General features: G+C 50.9%; 2 protein-coding genes across 3 annotated transcripts in view; one reads left to right on the plus strand and one right to left on the minus strand.

Moving 5' to 3' along the window:
- LRRC53 (leucine rich repeat containing 53) overlaps window positions 1–14125 on the minus strand; it is a 36943-nt gene extending 22818 nt beyond the window's left edge. The window contains exon 1 of the mRNA XM_072128308.1: window positions 14002–14125. Coding sequence (XP_071984409.1) covers window positions 14002–14008 — 7 coding nt within the window. The 5' untranslated portion in view covers window positions 14009–14125. The remainder of the gene's footprint in view (window positions 1–14001) is intronic.
- TNNI3K (TNNI3 interacting kinase) overlaps window positions 1–14328 on the plus strand; it is a 164798-nt gene that overhangs the window by 143806 nt on the left and 6664 nt on the right. The gene's annotated exons all lie outside the window — the stretch shown is intronic.

Here is a 14328-nt window from a genome sequence, read left to right on the forward strand (position 1 = left end):
TTCATTCAAGTCATTGGTAGAGTCGAAAATACTGCACATAGATTGTCCTATATCCGTCCAACCATCGCTCCAGGAAAGGGAATGGGAAGGAGGTAAGAAGGGCAGAGGTGCGGGACACCCCCTCTTCATGGATTCTGGAGAAAGATCTGGATTTGTGACGTCTTTGTCCATGTACCAGCCCTACCTTAATTGTTAGTCTAAAGTTAGAAGCCCCCAGCTAAAATTTGTCCCTTACTTGTCCCCTAAACCACCTACAGGTGTAACTTGAACTTCTTGGTCCAGTCCAAAATCTATCCCTGACCTATGTTCTTTGCAGTATTTGGGTCCTTTCAGACTAGAAGGTCCATTAGCGACTGTTATCGAAGGTCGGATTAAGATGTCAATGGGCTCTATAAAAATTGGCTAAATTATTAATGGTATTTACTTAGGAAAGGAGGGGGCCCTTCTGTCCACCTGTAGTTCTGCATTTTGAGGACCTCTGAGGACCTTGTATAGGTATGTGTTGGCAGCATGCGGATTATATGACTGGAGGTCCTTCTCTTTATTATCTCTGCAGACGATTGGTTATGGTGGTCATGAGCTTCTTAGAGGCCTCGGGCCCCGGGCGGCCGCCCAAACCGCCCATATTATAATGTGCTTCTGCTCTGTACTGATCCCGGGGTTAGTGCTGTGTTTGGGTTTGGGTTCAGGTCCCGGAACCAAACTTTTTCTCTACTTTGCGACAGAATTTGCCGAATCCGAACTGACCTGAGTCTGTTCATCCCTTTGGTCCTTTCTTCATCAACTTCAATCCAAACCTTTTTGAAATAAAAATTGAAACAACGTTCATAACTTGATACATTTCCTGATACTGTTACATAATTTTTTTTTTTGGAGCCTGGAGAAGGAGCGCGGTCGTCTCCAGATAATTGGACTGGATTGACAGTTGTAGAAAATAAAGGAGAAGAAGAGGCGCCATAGTCGTAATTGTGTTATTAGGGGAGGGGGACGCCAGACAATACGTTACCTGAGAGAAGACATTAGCATAGTAATAGCGCAGGAGAGCCGGAGACAGCGCAGGGATGTGCCCCCGCCTTTCACCAACCTCTTCTACACTTTTCACATTGTAAATACTGTCTGTAATTTATTGAAATACTCACGGTTTTTACTGTGAAAGAAAAACATTTAATATGAGCTGATGAAGCGTCGTGGCGTCTATTCAGGGGCCCGGGCCCCGCTACAAATGTCAGAGGAAGGGGCTACCGGCGCTCAATGCCCTTCACTACACAGGAGTCTAAAGGAGAAGCCACTTAGTTTCCTCAACGTCAGGGGACTATGCGGTATGAGTTTTTTTAACCTTATTTGACAAGGGGGTGTGGCCTAGCAGGGAACTGATGTGGCTTACAAGAACGGGACTTAGCTCAAAGAGAGTTTGTCTGTACGTTCAAGAGTCCCTTTAAGACCAAAATACCAATTCATTTTACAATATATCTGCAGAAATTGGGTTTGCAGAATATTCTGGATCAGGATGGGTGTAGCTGTGCACAGAGGGGGCGCCGTGTACAGTTCAGTCTCCTGGAGATGGAGCCTCTGGGCCCATGGAAAGTTCCTTTAAGAAGTGCGTCCGGTGTAATGATCTTGAAGCAGTGACACTTCCTCTGCAGTTTTGGAGTTTTCCTCGGGGGTCGCCCGGTTTGGCTCGGGTTTCGGCAGCTCTGAGTGATTTACATGGAGTCTGTGGAAATGAATGAATCTTTAATCTTGCGGAGCAGGAGGAGAGCGGCTGCACACCGAGCGATGGAGGAGCCTGAGACGCAGAGATAACTGCAGCGCGGAGTCATATACATCACAGCTGGTTACAGACGCACATCATTACATTACACTTGCTTCATTGTAAGGAGGCGAAGCCGGCGGAGACGTCACTCTGCCTTACCAGGGAGCAAACACTGGGTATTAGGGACGAGAAGAGGTTAATATTCACCGGGAGATGATCCCAAAAAATTCAAGAAACCTGAAGAAAATCTTCACAAGTATTACAAGTGTGAGCTGTCCTGACAATGCTAAAGGCAAATCTGCAGCCTCACAGGCTGTTACACTGTGCAAGAGCACTTCCCCACCTCCCATTGTGTGCTGAAGCTTCCTGTGCTGCAGTGAGACTACATCAGGCAGAGGGGGGTGGGAGACAGTGTAACTGCCTGTGAAGCTGCAGAACGGAGGGGCTCTGGGAATGGCACCAATAGCCTTCCAGGCTCATTAGCATAATTTTAAAAATTTATTTTAGAAGGAAGGAGGAGACAATATAGGTCACATGATACACTATCTTTTAGGAATGACAGACAGGTCTGTGATTGGCTTCCGAGACTTTACAATTGGCTTGTTCTAGTCCCATCTCTAGATCACCCGTTGTCACCAGCCTAAACCAGATGGAACGCCCACTTTGGGGCTAGCTTTGAAAGCCCCTCCCATTTTAGGCCAGGAAATTTCACCGGGACTATCTGGTAAAAGTTTGGACACTTGGAAAACATTCGCTGTTAGAGATGTAAGGCCTGGGAATCAAACGGTGATCCCAAGGGATGGGCCCTACGGATTCAAGAGAAGTAAAGGCAAAAGAGGGAAAGACGGAAACCGAGGGTGATAACATTTTTAGATAGATGAGAGTCCCTCTGAGCCCCTGTGCATTGCACCTCTCTGTCAGTAGGATATACAGGCCGTGAACATCCAAACGGCAGCCGGACCCCTTGGGAAAATGCCAATTCCCACTCCAGGTCACGGAGAGCCCAGAAGATCTGGACGAGGTGTCCGCAGGAGAACCAAAGGCTTTTTCCAATTCTGTGTTGTAGAAATACTGCAAAATGTTTTGTTGTATTATTTGCCCGAAGTCCATGGTACACCTCTAGGGGCACCGCTGGCGGACACCTCTAGGGGCACCGCTGGCGGACACCTCTAGGGGCACCGCTGGCGGACACCTCTAGGGGCACCGCTGCCGGACACCTCTAGGGGCACCGCTGCCGGACACCTCCAGGGGCACCGCTGGCGGACACCTCCAGGGGCACCGCTGGCGGACACCTCCAGGGGCACCGCTGGCGGACACCTCCAGGGGCACCGCTGGCGGACACCTCTAGAGGCACCGCTGGCGGACACCTCTAGGGGCACCGCTGCCGGACACCTCTAGGGGCAGCGGTGCCGGACACCTCTAGGGGCACCGCTGCCGGACACCTCTAGGGGCACCGCTGCCGGACACCTCTAGGGGCACCGCTGGCGGACACCTCCAGGGGCACCGCTGGCGGACACCTCCAGGGGCACCGCTGGCGGACACCTCTAGAGGCACCGCTGCTGGACACCTCTAGGGGCAGCGGTGCCGGACACCTCTAGGGGCAGCGGTGCCGGACACCTCTAGGGGCACCGCTGCCGGACACCTCTAGGGGCACCGCTGCCGGACACCTCTAGGGGCACCGCTGCCGGACACCTCTAGGGGCACCGCTGCCGGACACCTCTAGGGGCACCGCTGCCGGGCATCTCTAGGGGCACCGCTGACGGACATCTCTACAGATCGCTTAATTCTTGTGTAAGCAAAGGATTGGATATGTTGAAATCCATGAATTTGACCTTAGGATCCTAGTGCAGGTGTTGAATTCCAGTAGAGCGCCTCCACATGGAAGATGTAGTATTACACGGTGTGAGTCACAATCCATAGACCATTGCCTTCCTGTAAGGTCCTCCAGGGAGAGACGCTCTTGTTGGCCGCCCTCCACTCGTCTCACTCCCTTGATCAGGGATCACTCTCCAGCGGTGAATGGATTGTTCTATCATCTCGCCATCATTACATCCATTCACTGAGATCATCGCTTCGCATCCGGCTGTAAATATTAATGTGTCGTCGCAGTCGCTGAGCCTCCCGTTACTTTGTATAATTTTATTATAACATCAAGCAATTTCCCAACTGGCAGATGTGTCATTTTGGATCCTGGCAAAGTCGCTCTTCGGAGCCAGATTGTGCTGTAGATTATGATGGCGTCTCCATGATATCCAGCCAGGAGGACTTGCCCAGAAGAGGGATAGAAACGTTCCTGATACAGACACTTGAATAAATCAACATTTGCCGACTGATTATTGAAATAAATGATTGTTTATCACATTGGACTCACGTGGCTTCTACCAAGTGCCAGGACGCTGCACGGCGCCCCTCATAATCCTCCACTTCTGAGGCTTTTACAAATTCATTTATAGACTTTTATTCAGGCCAGAAGTGAAGGCGGCTTTGTCATACTTTCACCTTCAAGGGGCTTCACTTGTAACCCCCAACCCAAAAGAACCAACCTTTACTGTACAGCACAAAATGCCACCCCAGACACTACAGATGATGTAGACAATATCACCCTAGAAGTACCAGATAATAATACAGATCTAGGGGTCGTGGGACCTTCTTCATATAATTAGTGGCCTCCTCAGATGGATCAGAGACACAGCAACCACATGTTGCTTAGAGGCAAGTATTTCCATAATTGCATAGGGAAGGGTAAAGACTAGAGATGAGCGAGCACTAAAATGCTCGGGTACTCGTTATTCGAGACGAACTTTTCCCGATGCTCGAGTGCTCGTTTCGAGTAACGAACCCCATTGAAGTCAATGGGAGACTCGAGCATTTTTCAAGGGGACCAAGGCTCTGCACAGGGAAGCTTGGCCAAACACCTGGGAACCTCAGAAAAGGATGGAAACACCACGGAAATGGACAGGAAACAGCAGGGGCAGCATGCATGGATGCCTCTGAGGCTGCTTAATCGCACCATTATGCCAAAATTATGGGCAACAGCATGGCCATGACAGAGTGACAGAATGAAGCTAGATAGCATGTAAAACATCCAATAATTGACCCTGACACTATAGGGGACGGCATGCAGAGGCAGAGGCAGCGGCAGCAGGCTAGAGAGTGTCATGGCAACATACCCTAAATGGACTCAGGCTTCAAACCAATGGGTGGCAGAGAGGAACCAAAGGAGGTGAGCAAGAAGCGCTCAAATAATATCGGTACATGATAAAAGTTTGCCAGTATATTTTGTGGATTACACAGCAGGGTGGCGACAAAGTTAACATGGAAGCCATGAAAACAATCCAAAATTCTGCCTGACACAGCTCGTTTGATAAGGGGACCATGTATGGAGGCAGTGAACTAGTAGTAGATTAAAGGTGCTGCAGTTAAAACTATGTTAGTTGGACCTTGGCATGGAGCTGGCGCTCCGCTGCCAGGCGAGCTTTCGCCAATCCAAGCCCCTGTCTATAGGCTACTCCCCAAACAGCACTTCTAAGAACCTTTTGTATAAGATCAAGTGTAGTAGCGTTCTTATAAGTTTAGGATATGCCGGGTGAGGGGAATGTAAACAGATGCGCAAGAAGCGCTGAAATAATATCCGTAAATGGTAAAAGTTTGCCAGTATATTTTGTGGATAATACAGCAGGGTGGCGACAAAGTTAACAACTTTGATGTGGAATCCATGAAAACAACCCAAATTTCGGCCTGACACACCTCGTTTGATAAAGGGACGATGTATGGAGGCAGCTATATGGACGACTTTTGGAGGTAGCAATGGAGACAACGTGTGGAGGCTGCTATGGAGACAATTTAATTTGGATAGTGCCTGTATGTGGCAGTCCCAAACATTTTTCAAACCAGAGGAGCAGGTAGGTGGCCCTCCAGTAAAATGGGATAGATTGAGTGCCTGTATGTGGCAGTCCCAAAAATGTTTTCAAACCAGAGGAGCAGGTAGGTGGCCCTCCAGAAAAATGGAATAGATTGAGTGCCTGTATGTGGCAGTCCAAAAAAGTTTTCAAACCAGAGGAGCAGGTAGGTGGCCCTCCAGAAAAATGGAATAGATTGAGTGCCTGTATGTGGCAGTCCAAAAAAGTTTTCAAACCAGAGGAGCAGGTAGGTGGCCCTGCAGTAAAATGGAATAGATTGAGTGCCTGTATGTGGCACTCCCAAAAATTGTTGAAAACAGAGGACCGGGTCGGTGGCCCTCCAGAAAAATTACATGCATAAAGTACTATAGCTAGAGCCAGTGGGCCCTGTCAAAAAATAGCCAGTTTCCTCTGCTTTACTGTACAAAGAGGAGGAGAAGGAGGGAAATGAGGAGGAGGAGGAGGAGGAGTGGATAAATTATTCAGGTTGAGCTTCCTTCACCTGGTGGAGATTGGAAATTATGAGAAATCCAGGCTTTATTCATTTTGATAAGCGTCAGCCTGTCAGCGCTGTCAGTCGACAGGCGTGTACGCTTATCGGTGATGATGCCACCAGCTGCACTGAAAACCCGCTCGGACAAGACGCTAGCGGCAGGGCAGGCAAGAACCTCCAAGGCGTACAGCGCCAGTTCGTGCCACATGTCCAGCTTTGAAACCCAGTAGTTGTAGGGAGCTGTGTGATCATTTAGGACGATGGTATGGTCAGCTACGTACTCCCTCACCATCTTTCTGTAAAGATCAGCCCTACTCTGCCGAGACTGGGGACAGGTGACAGTGTCTTGCTGGGGTGACATAAAGCTGGCAAAAGCCTTGTAAAGCGTACCCTTGCCAGTGCTGGACAAGCTGCCTGCTCGCCTACTCTCCCTCGCTACTTGTCCCGCAGAACTACGCACTCTGCCGCTAGCGCTGTCAGAAGGGAAATACTGTTTCAGCTTGTGCACCAGGGCCTGCTGGTATTCATGCATTCTCACACTCCTTTCCTCTCCAGGGATGAGAGTGGAAAGATTTTGCTTGTACCGTGGGTCCAGGAGAGTGAACACCAAGTAATCGGTGCTGGAATAAATTCTTTGAACGCGAGGGTCACGGGATAGGCAGCCTAGCATGAAATCTGCCATATGCGCCAGAGTACCAACGCGTAAGAATTCACTCCCCTCACTGGCCTGACTGTCCATTTCCTCCTCCTCCAACTCCTCCAACTCCTCTTCTTCTGCCCATACACGCTGAACAGTGAAGGTCTGAGCAATGGTCCCCTCTTGTGTCTCGCCAACATTCTCCTCCTCTTCCTCCTCATCCTCCTCCACCTCCTCCGATATGCGCTGAGAAACAGACCTAAGGGTGCTTTGGCTATCAACAAGGGAATCTTCTTCCCCCGTCTCTTGTGACGAGCGCAAAGCTTCCGACTTCATGCTGACCAGAGAGTTTTTCAACAGGCCAAGCAGCGGGATGGTGAGGCTGATGATGGCGGCATCGCCACTGACCATCTGTGTTGACTCCTCAAAGTTACTCAGCACCTGACAGATATCAGACATCCACGTCCACTCCTCATTGTAGACTTGAGGAAGCTGACTGACCTGACTACCAGTTCTGGTGGAAGTTGACATCTGGCAGTCTACAATCGCTCGGCGCTGCTGGTAAACTCTGGATAACATGGTCAGTGTTGAATTCCACCTCGTGGGCACGTCGCACAACAGTCGGTGAGCGGGCAGTTGGAGGCGGCGCTGCGCTGCCCTGAGAGTGGCAGCATCTGTGCTGGACTTCCTGAAATGCGCACAGATGCGGCGCACCTTCGTGAGCAAATCAGACAGATTGGGGTATGTCTTGAGGAAACGCTGAACTATCAGATTTAACACATGGGCCAGGCATGGCACATGTGTCAGTCTGCCGAGTTGCAGAGCCGCCACCCGGTTACGGCCGTTGTCACACACAACCATGCCTGGCTTCAGGTTCAGCGGTGCCAGCCACAGATCAGTCTGCGCCGTGATGCCCTGTAATAGCTCTTGGGCGGTGTGCCTTTTATCGCCTAGGCTCAGCAGTTTCAGCACCGCCTGCTGTCGCTTAGCGACGGCACTGCTGCTGTGCCTAGAGCTAGCGACTGATGGCGCCATGCCCACGGATGGTCGTTCGGAGGAGGAGGTGGAGGAGGGGTGGGAGGAGGAGGAGGCATAGTAGGCCTGAAACACCTGGACCGAGGTAGGCCCCGCAATCCTCGGCGTCGGCAGTATATGACCAGCCGCAGGGTCAGACTCGGTCCCAGCCTCCACCAAGTTAACCCAATGTGCCATCAGCGATATATAGTGGCCCTGCCCGGCAGCACTCGTCCACGTGTCCGTGGTCAGGTGGACCTTGTCAGAAACGGCGTTGGTCAGGGCACGGATTATGTTGTCTGACACGTGCTGGTGCAGGGCTGGGACGGCACATCGGGAAAAGTAGTGGCGGCTGGGGACCGAATACCGAGGGGCGGCCGCCGCCATGAGGCTGCGAAAGGCCTCGGTCTCTACTAGCCTATAGGGCAGCATCTCCAGGCTTAGCAATCTTGAGATGTGCACATTAAGGGCTTGGGCGTGCGGGTGGGTTGCACTATATTTGCGTTTCCGCTCCAGCGTCTGGGGTATGGAGAGCTGAACGCTGGTGGATGCTGTGGAGGATCGTGGAGGCGACGATGGGGTTTTTGTGGCAGGGTCCTGGGCAGGGGGCTGACTATCAGCTGACACAGGGGAAGGAGCAGTGGTGTGCACGGCCGGAGGTGAACGCGCTTGTTGCCACTGAGTGGGGTGTTTAGCATTCATATGCCTGCGCATACTGGTGGTAGTTAAGCTATTAGTGGTGGAACCCCTGCTGATCCTGGTTTGGCAAATTTGGCACACCACAGTCCGTCGGTCATCCGGTGTTTCCTTAAAGAACCTCCAGACTTCTGAAAATCTAGCCCTCGCCGCAGGAGCCCTCGCCACGGGAGCTTCACTAGTTGACACATTTGGCGCTGATGCACCAGCTCTGGCCCTGCCTCTCCGTCTGGCCCCACCACTGCCTCTTCCAACCTGTTCTGGTCGAGGACTCTCCTCCGTCTCAGAAGCACTGTGTTCACCCGGCCTCTCAACCCAGCTTGGGTCTGTCACCTCATCATCCTCCGATCCCTCAGTCTGCTCCCCCCTCGGACTTCCTGCCCTGACAACAACTTCACCACTGTCTGACAACCGTGTCTCATCATCGTCGGACACCTCTTTACACACTTCTTCCAGTACGTCAACAAGGTCATCATCACCCACAGACTGCGACTGGTGGAAAACCTGGGCATCGGAAAATTGCTCAGCAGCAGCAGGACAAGTGGTTTGTGACTGTGGGAAGGGTCCAGAAAACAGTTCCTCAGAGTATGCCGGTTCAAATGGCAAATTTTGCTGGGAGGGGGCAGACTGGGGGGGAGGAGGCTGAGGTGCAGGAGCTGGAGGAGTGCCGATTTCGGTGACATGGGTGGACTGCGTGGAAGACTGACTGGTGGACAAATTGCTCGAAGCATTGTCGGCAATCCACGACATCACCTGTTCGCACTGTTCTGGCCTCAACAGTGCTCTACCACGAGTCCCAGTAACTTCAGACATGAACCTAGGGAGTGTAGCTCTGCGGCGTTCCCCTGCTCCCTCATCAGCAGGTGGTGTCTCACCCCGCCCAGGACCACGGCCTCTGACCCCTGCAGTAGTTGGACGCCCACGTCCCCGCCCTCGTCCTCTACCCCTAGCCCTCGGGTTAAACATTTTGAAAATGAGAGTTATAACTTTAATTTTTTTTTTAACGTTTTTTTGTGTTTTTTTTTTTTTTTGTGTGTTTTTTAGTTTTTAAAACCAAACGATGCTATCCTATTGCTATGGCTATTTTCTAGCCAAGTATAAAAGCACACGGCTATGCCAGATGAGATGACACTGAGTTATGAAAAAAATAAACGTAAAATAAAAAAGGAAATGGCAGACTGTGCCTAGTTGAAATACAACCCCGGGCCCTAATAAATTTTCCCACTTCGGTCTTTGCGATGGATATGTGCGTCACTAAGCGCAAAACACAGTGGTCGCAAGTCTCACTCCAAATTGCTCACAATTTGCTAGTAGATGCACTGCAGCAACTACAGCCACCAGCAGATCAACCAGAAATCAAATATATAGAACGCTACTGTAGGCGTAAGTAAGCTCTTTGTATTCTCCTATGGCTATTTTCTAGCCAAGTATTACAGCACACTACTATGCCAGATGAGATGACGCTGAGTTATGAAAAAAATAAACGTAAAATAAAAAGTAACTGGCAGACTGTGCCTAATTGAAATCAAACCCCTAATAAATTTTCCCACTTTGGTGTTTGAGGTGGATATGTGTGTCACTAAGAGCTAAACACAACGGTAGCAAGTCCCCCTGCTAATTCCTCACAATATGGTACTAGCTGCACTACTAGTGCCAGCAAGCCCAGCCACAAGCAAATAAAAAAAAAAGTATAACGTTATTGTAGCCCTAAGAAGGGCTGTTGGGTTCTTGTAGAATCACTCCTGCCTAACAGTAAGCTAATAGAACAGCCTAACGCTTTCCCTGACCAGCAGCAGCTCTCTCCCTAGCGGCATCCAGACACAGAATGATCCGAGCAGCGCGGGCAGCGGCTAGTCTATCCCAGGGTCACCTGATCTGGCCAGCCAACCACTGCTATCGACGTGTGAGGGTACCACGTCATGCTGGGTGGAGTGCAGAGTCTCCTGGCTTGTGATTGGCTCTGTTTCTGGCCGCCAAAAAGCAAAACGGCGGGAGCTGCCATTTTCTCGAGCAGGCGAAATACTCGTCCGAGCAACGAGCAGTTTCGAGTACGCTAATGCTCGATCGAGCATCAAGCTCGGACGAGTATGTTCGCTCATCTCTAGTAAAGACGTTATTAAAGTATCCGAAAAAGGAACTCAAAAAGTGTGAACCTGCAAAAAAGTTCTGCACCTACTCTTCTTAGAGGCCTCTGAACTCAATGGAGCAGATTTACTTACCTGGTCCATTTGCGATCCAGCAGCGCGTTCTGTGTGGAGGATTGGGGTCGTCCGGTGATTCACTAAGGCAGTTCCTCTGACGTCAAGCTGAGCCGAGTGAAGGTAGGCGCGTGTCTAGCGACACTTTTTTTTTTTTTAAATGCGCCGGTTTTTACCAAATCCGTCGGGTTTTCGAACGGCCACGCCCCCGATTTCCGCCGCGTGCATGCCGGCGCCGATGCGACACAATCCGATCGCGTGCGCCAAAATCCTGGGGCAATTCAGGGAAAATCGTCGCATCATGGCCTGGGGCATTCCACCCTCTGATGTTCGTCTCTTCGGGTCAGATCCTGCATTTTCTTGTAGACTAAAATAAGGGCAGGCACTTCTATGGTCACCCACAGAATCCCTTAGATGGGGACATGCAACCCCAGGATTGTATCGCTGCAGAATATGGACCTCTAACACCTCCAAGCAACTGAACCCTCAAGGATTCTACTCCAGTATAATCTTATTGACCTTTAATAGGATTATTTCTCAGAAGAGCAGAGTATGGCGCGACCCTAGATAACAACACAGTCCAATATATGCCTGAAAATATAATTAAGTGGTCATCTACATGGCCAACAATGTTGAGGGACATCTAGACTGGAATAGATGACCTTATATACAATGGCCTCAAGGTCCCAGCTGGAGTCCCAAGGACCTACTAGACAAAATGATTCTGGGGGTCCACAATCCATCCCACCCTCGGTTGTCCTCTGTTCTCAGGGGTTTTATTGTGTCTGAAGGAGAATCCCCTGTTAGTCTGGTCTGACCCTAAGTGGTCCTGGGGATAAACCCGACCAGCACGACATGCACAACAGCTAAAATAAAATAATAGTGGACTAATAATCATAAAAATATAGCGTCTGCCTCCCGTAGATGATAAGGCTCTGCAGACCGGACACGTAATGTCCTGCACACCGGGTAATGGCTGCTCCGGTCCACCCGGCAATACTTGTTCTGTGCTGACTCGCCATTGTGCACCCACATTCCGAAAACTTATGTTGATTATCTCGGCGTTTTTATTAAAACCTGCAATGAGCGTTAGGACAGTAAAACCGAGACTAACGACGTTCTCTAGCAAAGCTCCGCAACGTTAATGTGAGCATTATCGGAAAAGGCAGACGCGAGAAGGAGCTTCACGAGCGCGACATTCACATCCGCTTTATGGAGCATTTCACGTCAATAGCCGCCGGTATCTGCCCTGACACAGGCGCGTGCGGCCGACGCATGGATCCCCGGAATAACGTTCTCACGCAGGGATCCGTCTCCTCGGAATAAAATCAACTTTCTCGTTTGTCGCACTTCTTTTATTTCTCGCTTCTCGTTTTGACATTGTGGAAACATTGTGTTTGTAAAAGTATCAGGAGCTCGGGAGGAAAGTGTCCCCAGAGCAATCGCCATTAACATAGCGGAAGTGTAACTGCGACCTGCTGATTCCGGGCTCAACACAAACAATGGGATCGTTCTCCGGTATCGGAGGAGACTGTGGATAACCCGGACCATAGGCACCCGATGAGCCCGCATCATAGCGCCGCGCCACACCCATGGAGGGGACATCCTGCAGACCGGGCTGAGAACTTCCCAAAGCTCCTGAATCCCAGGGACCAGTCACTATGCGCAGTCTCTATGTGCAGTCACTATGCGCAGTCACTATGTGCAGTCTCTATGCGCAGTCACTATGCGCAGTCACTATGCGCGGTCACTATGGGAGAGGGACAAAGGCTCCACGTGTCCGAGCTCCTGCAGATGTCACCGGCTCCAACCTGGGAATCCAACACATCCAATCCATACCTGACAGCGGCCTCCACCAGCCGGAAAACAGCCTCCATCAGCCGGGACGCGGTCTCCATCAGCCGGGACGCAGCCTCCATCAGCCGGGACGCGGCCTCCATCACCCGGGACGCGGCCTCCATCAGCCGGGACGCGGCCTCCATCAGCCGGGACGCGGCCTCCATCAGCCGGGACGCGGCCTCCATCAGCCGGGACGCGGCCTCCATCAGCCGGGACGCGGCCTCCATCAGCCGGGACGCGGCCTCCACCAGCCCAGACGTGGTCTATATCGGCTGGGCCGCGGCCTCCACCGGCCGGGACATGGCCTCCACCTGCCGGGACGTGGCCTCCATAAGCCCGGAAATGGCTTCCACCAGCCGGGATGCGGCCTCCACCTTTTGCCCAATATCAAAGGACAATTCCAAGAATAATTGAGGGGTCCGATAAATGGCAGCGCCAGAGCTAAACACCCAGAGAACCAGGAGGTTCAATGCCGCCTCTTCCCCCAATTCTATTATGACTTATCTGCAACTTTTTTTTTTTCAATATAGCAGCTATGCGCAGTCACTATGTGCAGTCACTATGTGCAGTCTCTATGCGCAGTCACTATGTGCAGTCACTATGTGCAGTCACTATGTGCAGTCACTATGCGCAATCACTATGCGCAATCACTATGCGCAATCACTATGCGCAGTCACTATGTGCAGTCACTATGTGCAGTCACTATGCACAGTCTCTATGCGCAGTCACTATGCGCAGTCTCTATGTGCAGTCACTATGTGCAGTCTCTATGCGCAGTCACTATGTGCAGTCACTATGTGCAGTCACTATGTGCAGTCTCTATGTGCAGTCACTATGTGCAGTCTCTATGCGCAGTCACTATGCGCAGTCTCTATGTGCAGTCTCTATGCGCAGTCACTATGTGCAGTCTCTATGTGCAGTCACTATGCGCAGTCACTATGTGCAGTCACTATGTGCAGTCACTATGTGCAGTCACTATGCGCAGTCTCTATGCGCAGTCACTATGCGCAGTCTCTATGTGCAGTCACTATGTGCAGTCACTATGTGCAGTCACTATGTGCAGTCTCTATGCGCAGTCACTATGTGCAGTCTCTATGCGCAGTCTTCCGGACCTCATAGACCCTATTAGCCTTCGGGACCTCACAGATGTCACTTCCTGCTGCCTTTTAGATAATTGTGACCCTAATATTTTGTAATCACCCCCTGAGGATCCTTGTAGCGAGTCCTTCCCCATCCGTTACATAAAACACGATGACAATTATATATGAGATTCCAAAATCCTCTACAAGAACAGGACAACAATGTCAGCTCCTTCCACTACAACTCCCATCATCCGGACAATATTCTGACATAAACGTCGCTGCCTGAGAACTTCTCCAGAATTTGCTACAAATCATCTGGATAGTCACAGCGAGAGCCTATGGACGGCAGATCGTTTGCTACAATGTATCAGCGGAGGTAAAGCCACTCACCTGCCATGTGCCAGGGAATTACATTGTATTCCTGATTATCCGGATATTTATGTGGATTTATTGTCCCCCAGACCCGGAGTCTCCGGGAGACACTGAGCAGCCGCTCCGGACTTTCCTCTGTGAGTTCTGGGCTGAACTTCTGCTATTTGAGAGGAGACGGAAGAATCAAGATGAAGGTTTGTCTTACCTGGAAAAAGCTGATAAACCTCCGAGGAGACGATGGAGACTCTCGTGCACCTTGAGGCGTCACCTCAGCCGCGGCACAGCAGTCACCCGATAGCGGAGCAGCCATCAAATATTTATGGGAGAGGGACAAAGGCTCCACGT

The sequence above is a fragment of the Engystomops pustulosus genome, chromosome 10 (assembly GCF_040894005.1).
Source record: "Engystomops pustulosus chromosome 10, aEngPut4.maternal, whole genome shotgun sequence".
Lineage (NCBI taxonomy): Eukaryota > Metazoa > Chordata > Amphibia > Anura > Leptodactylidae > Engystomops > Engystomops pustulosus.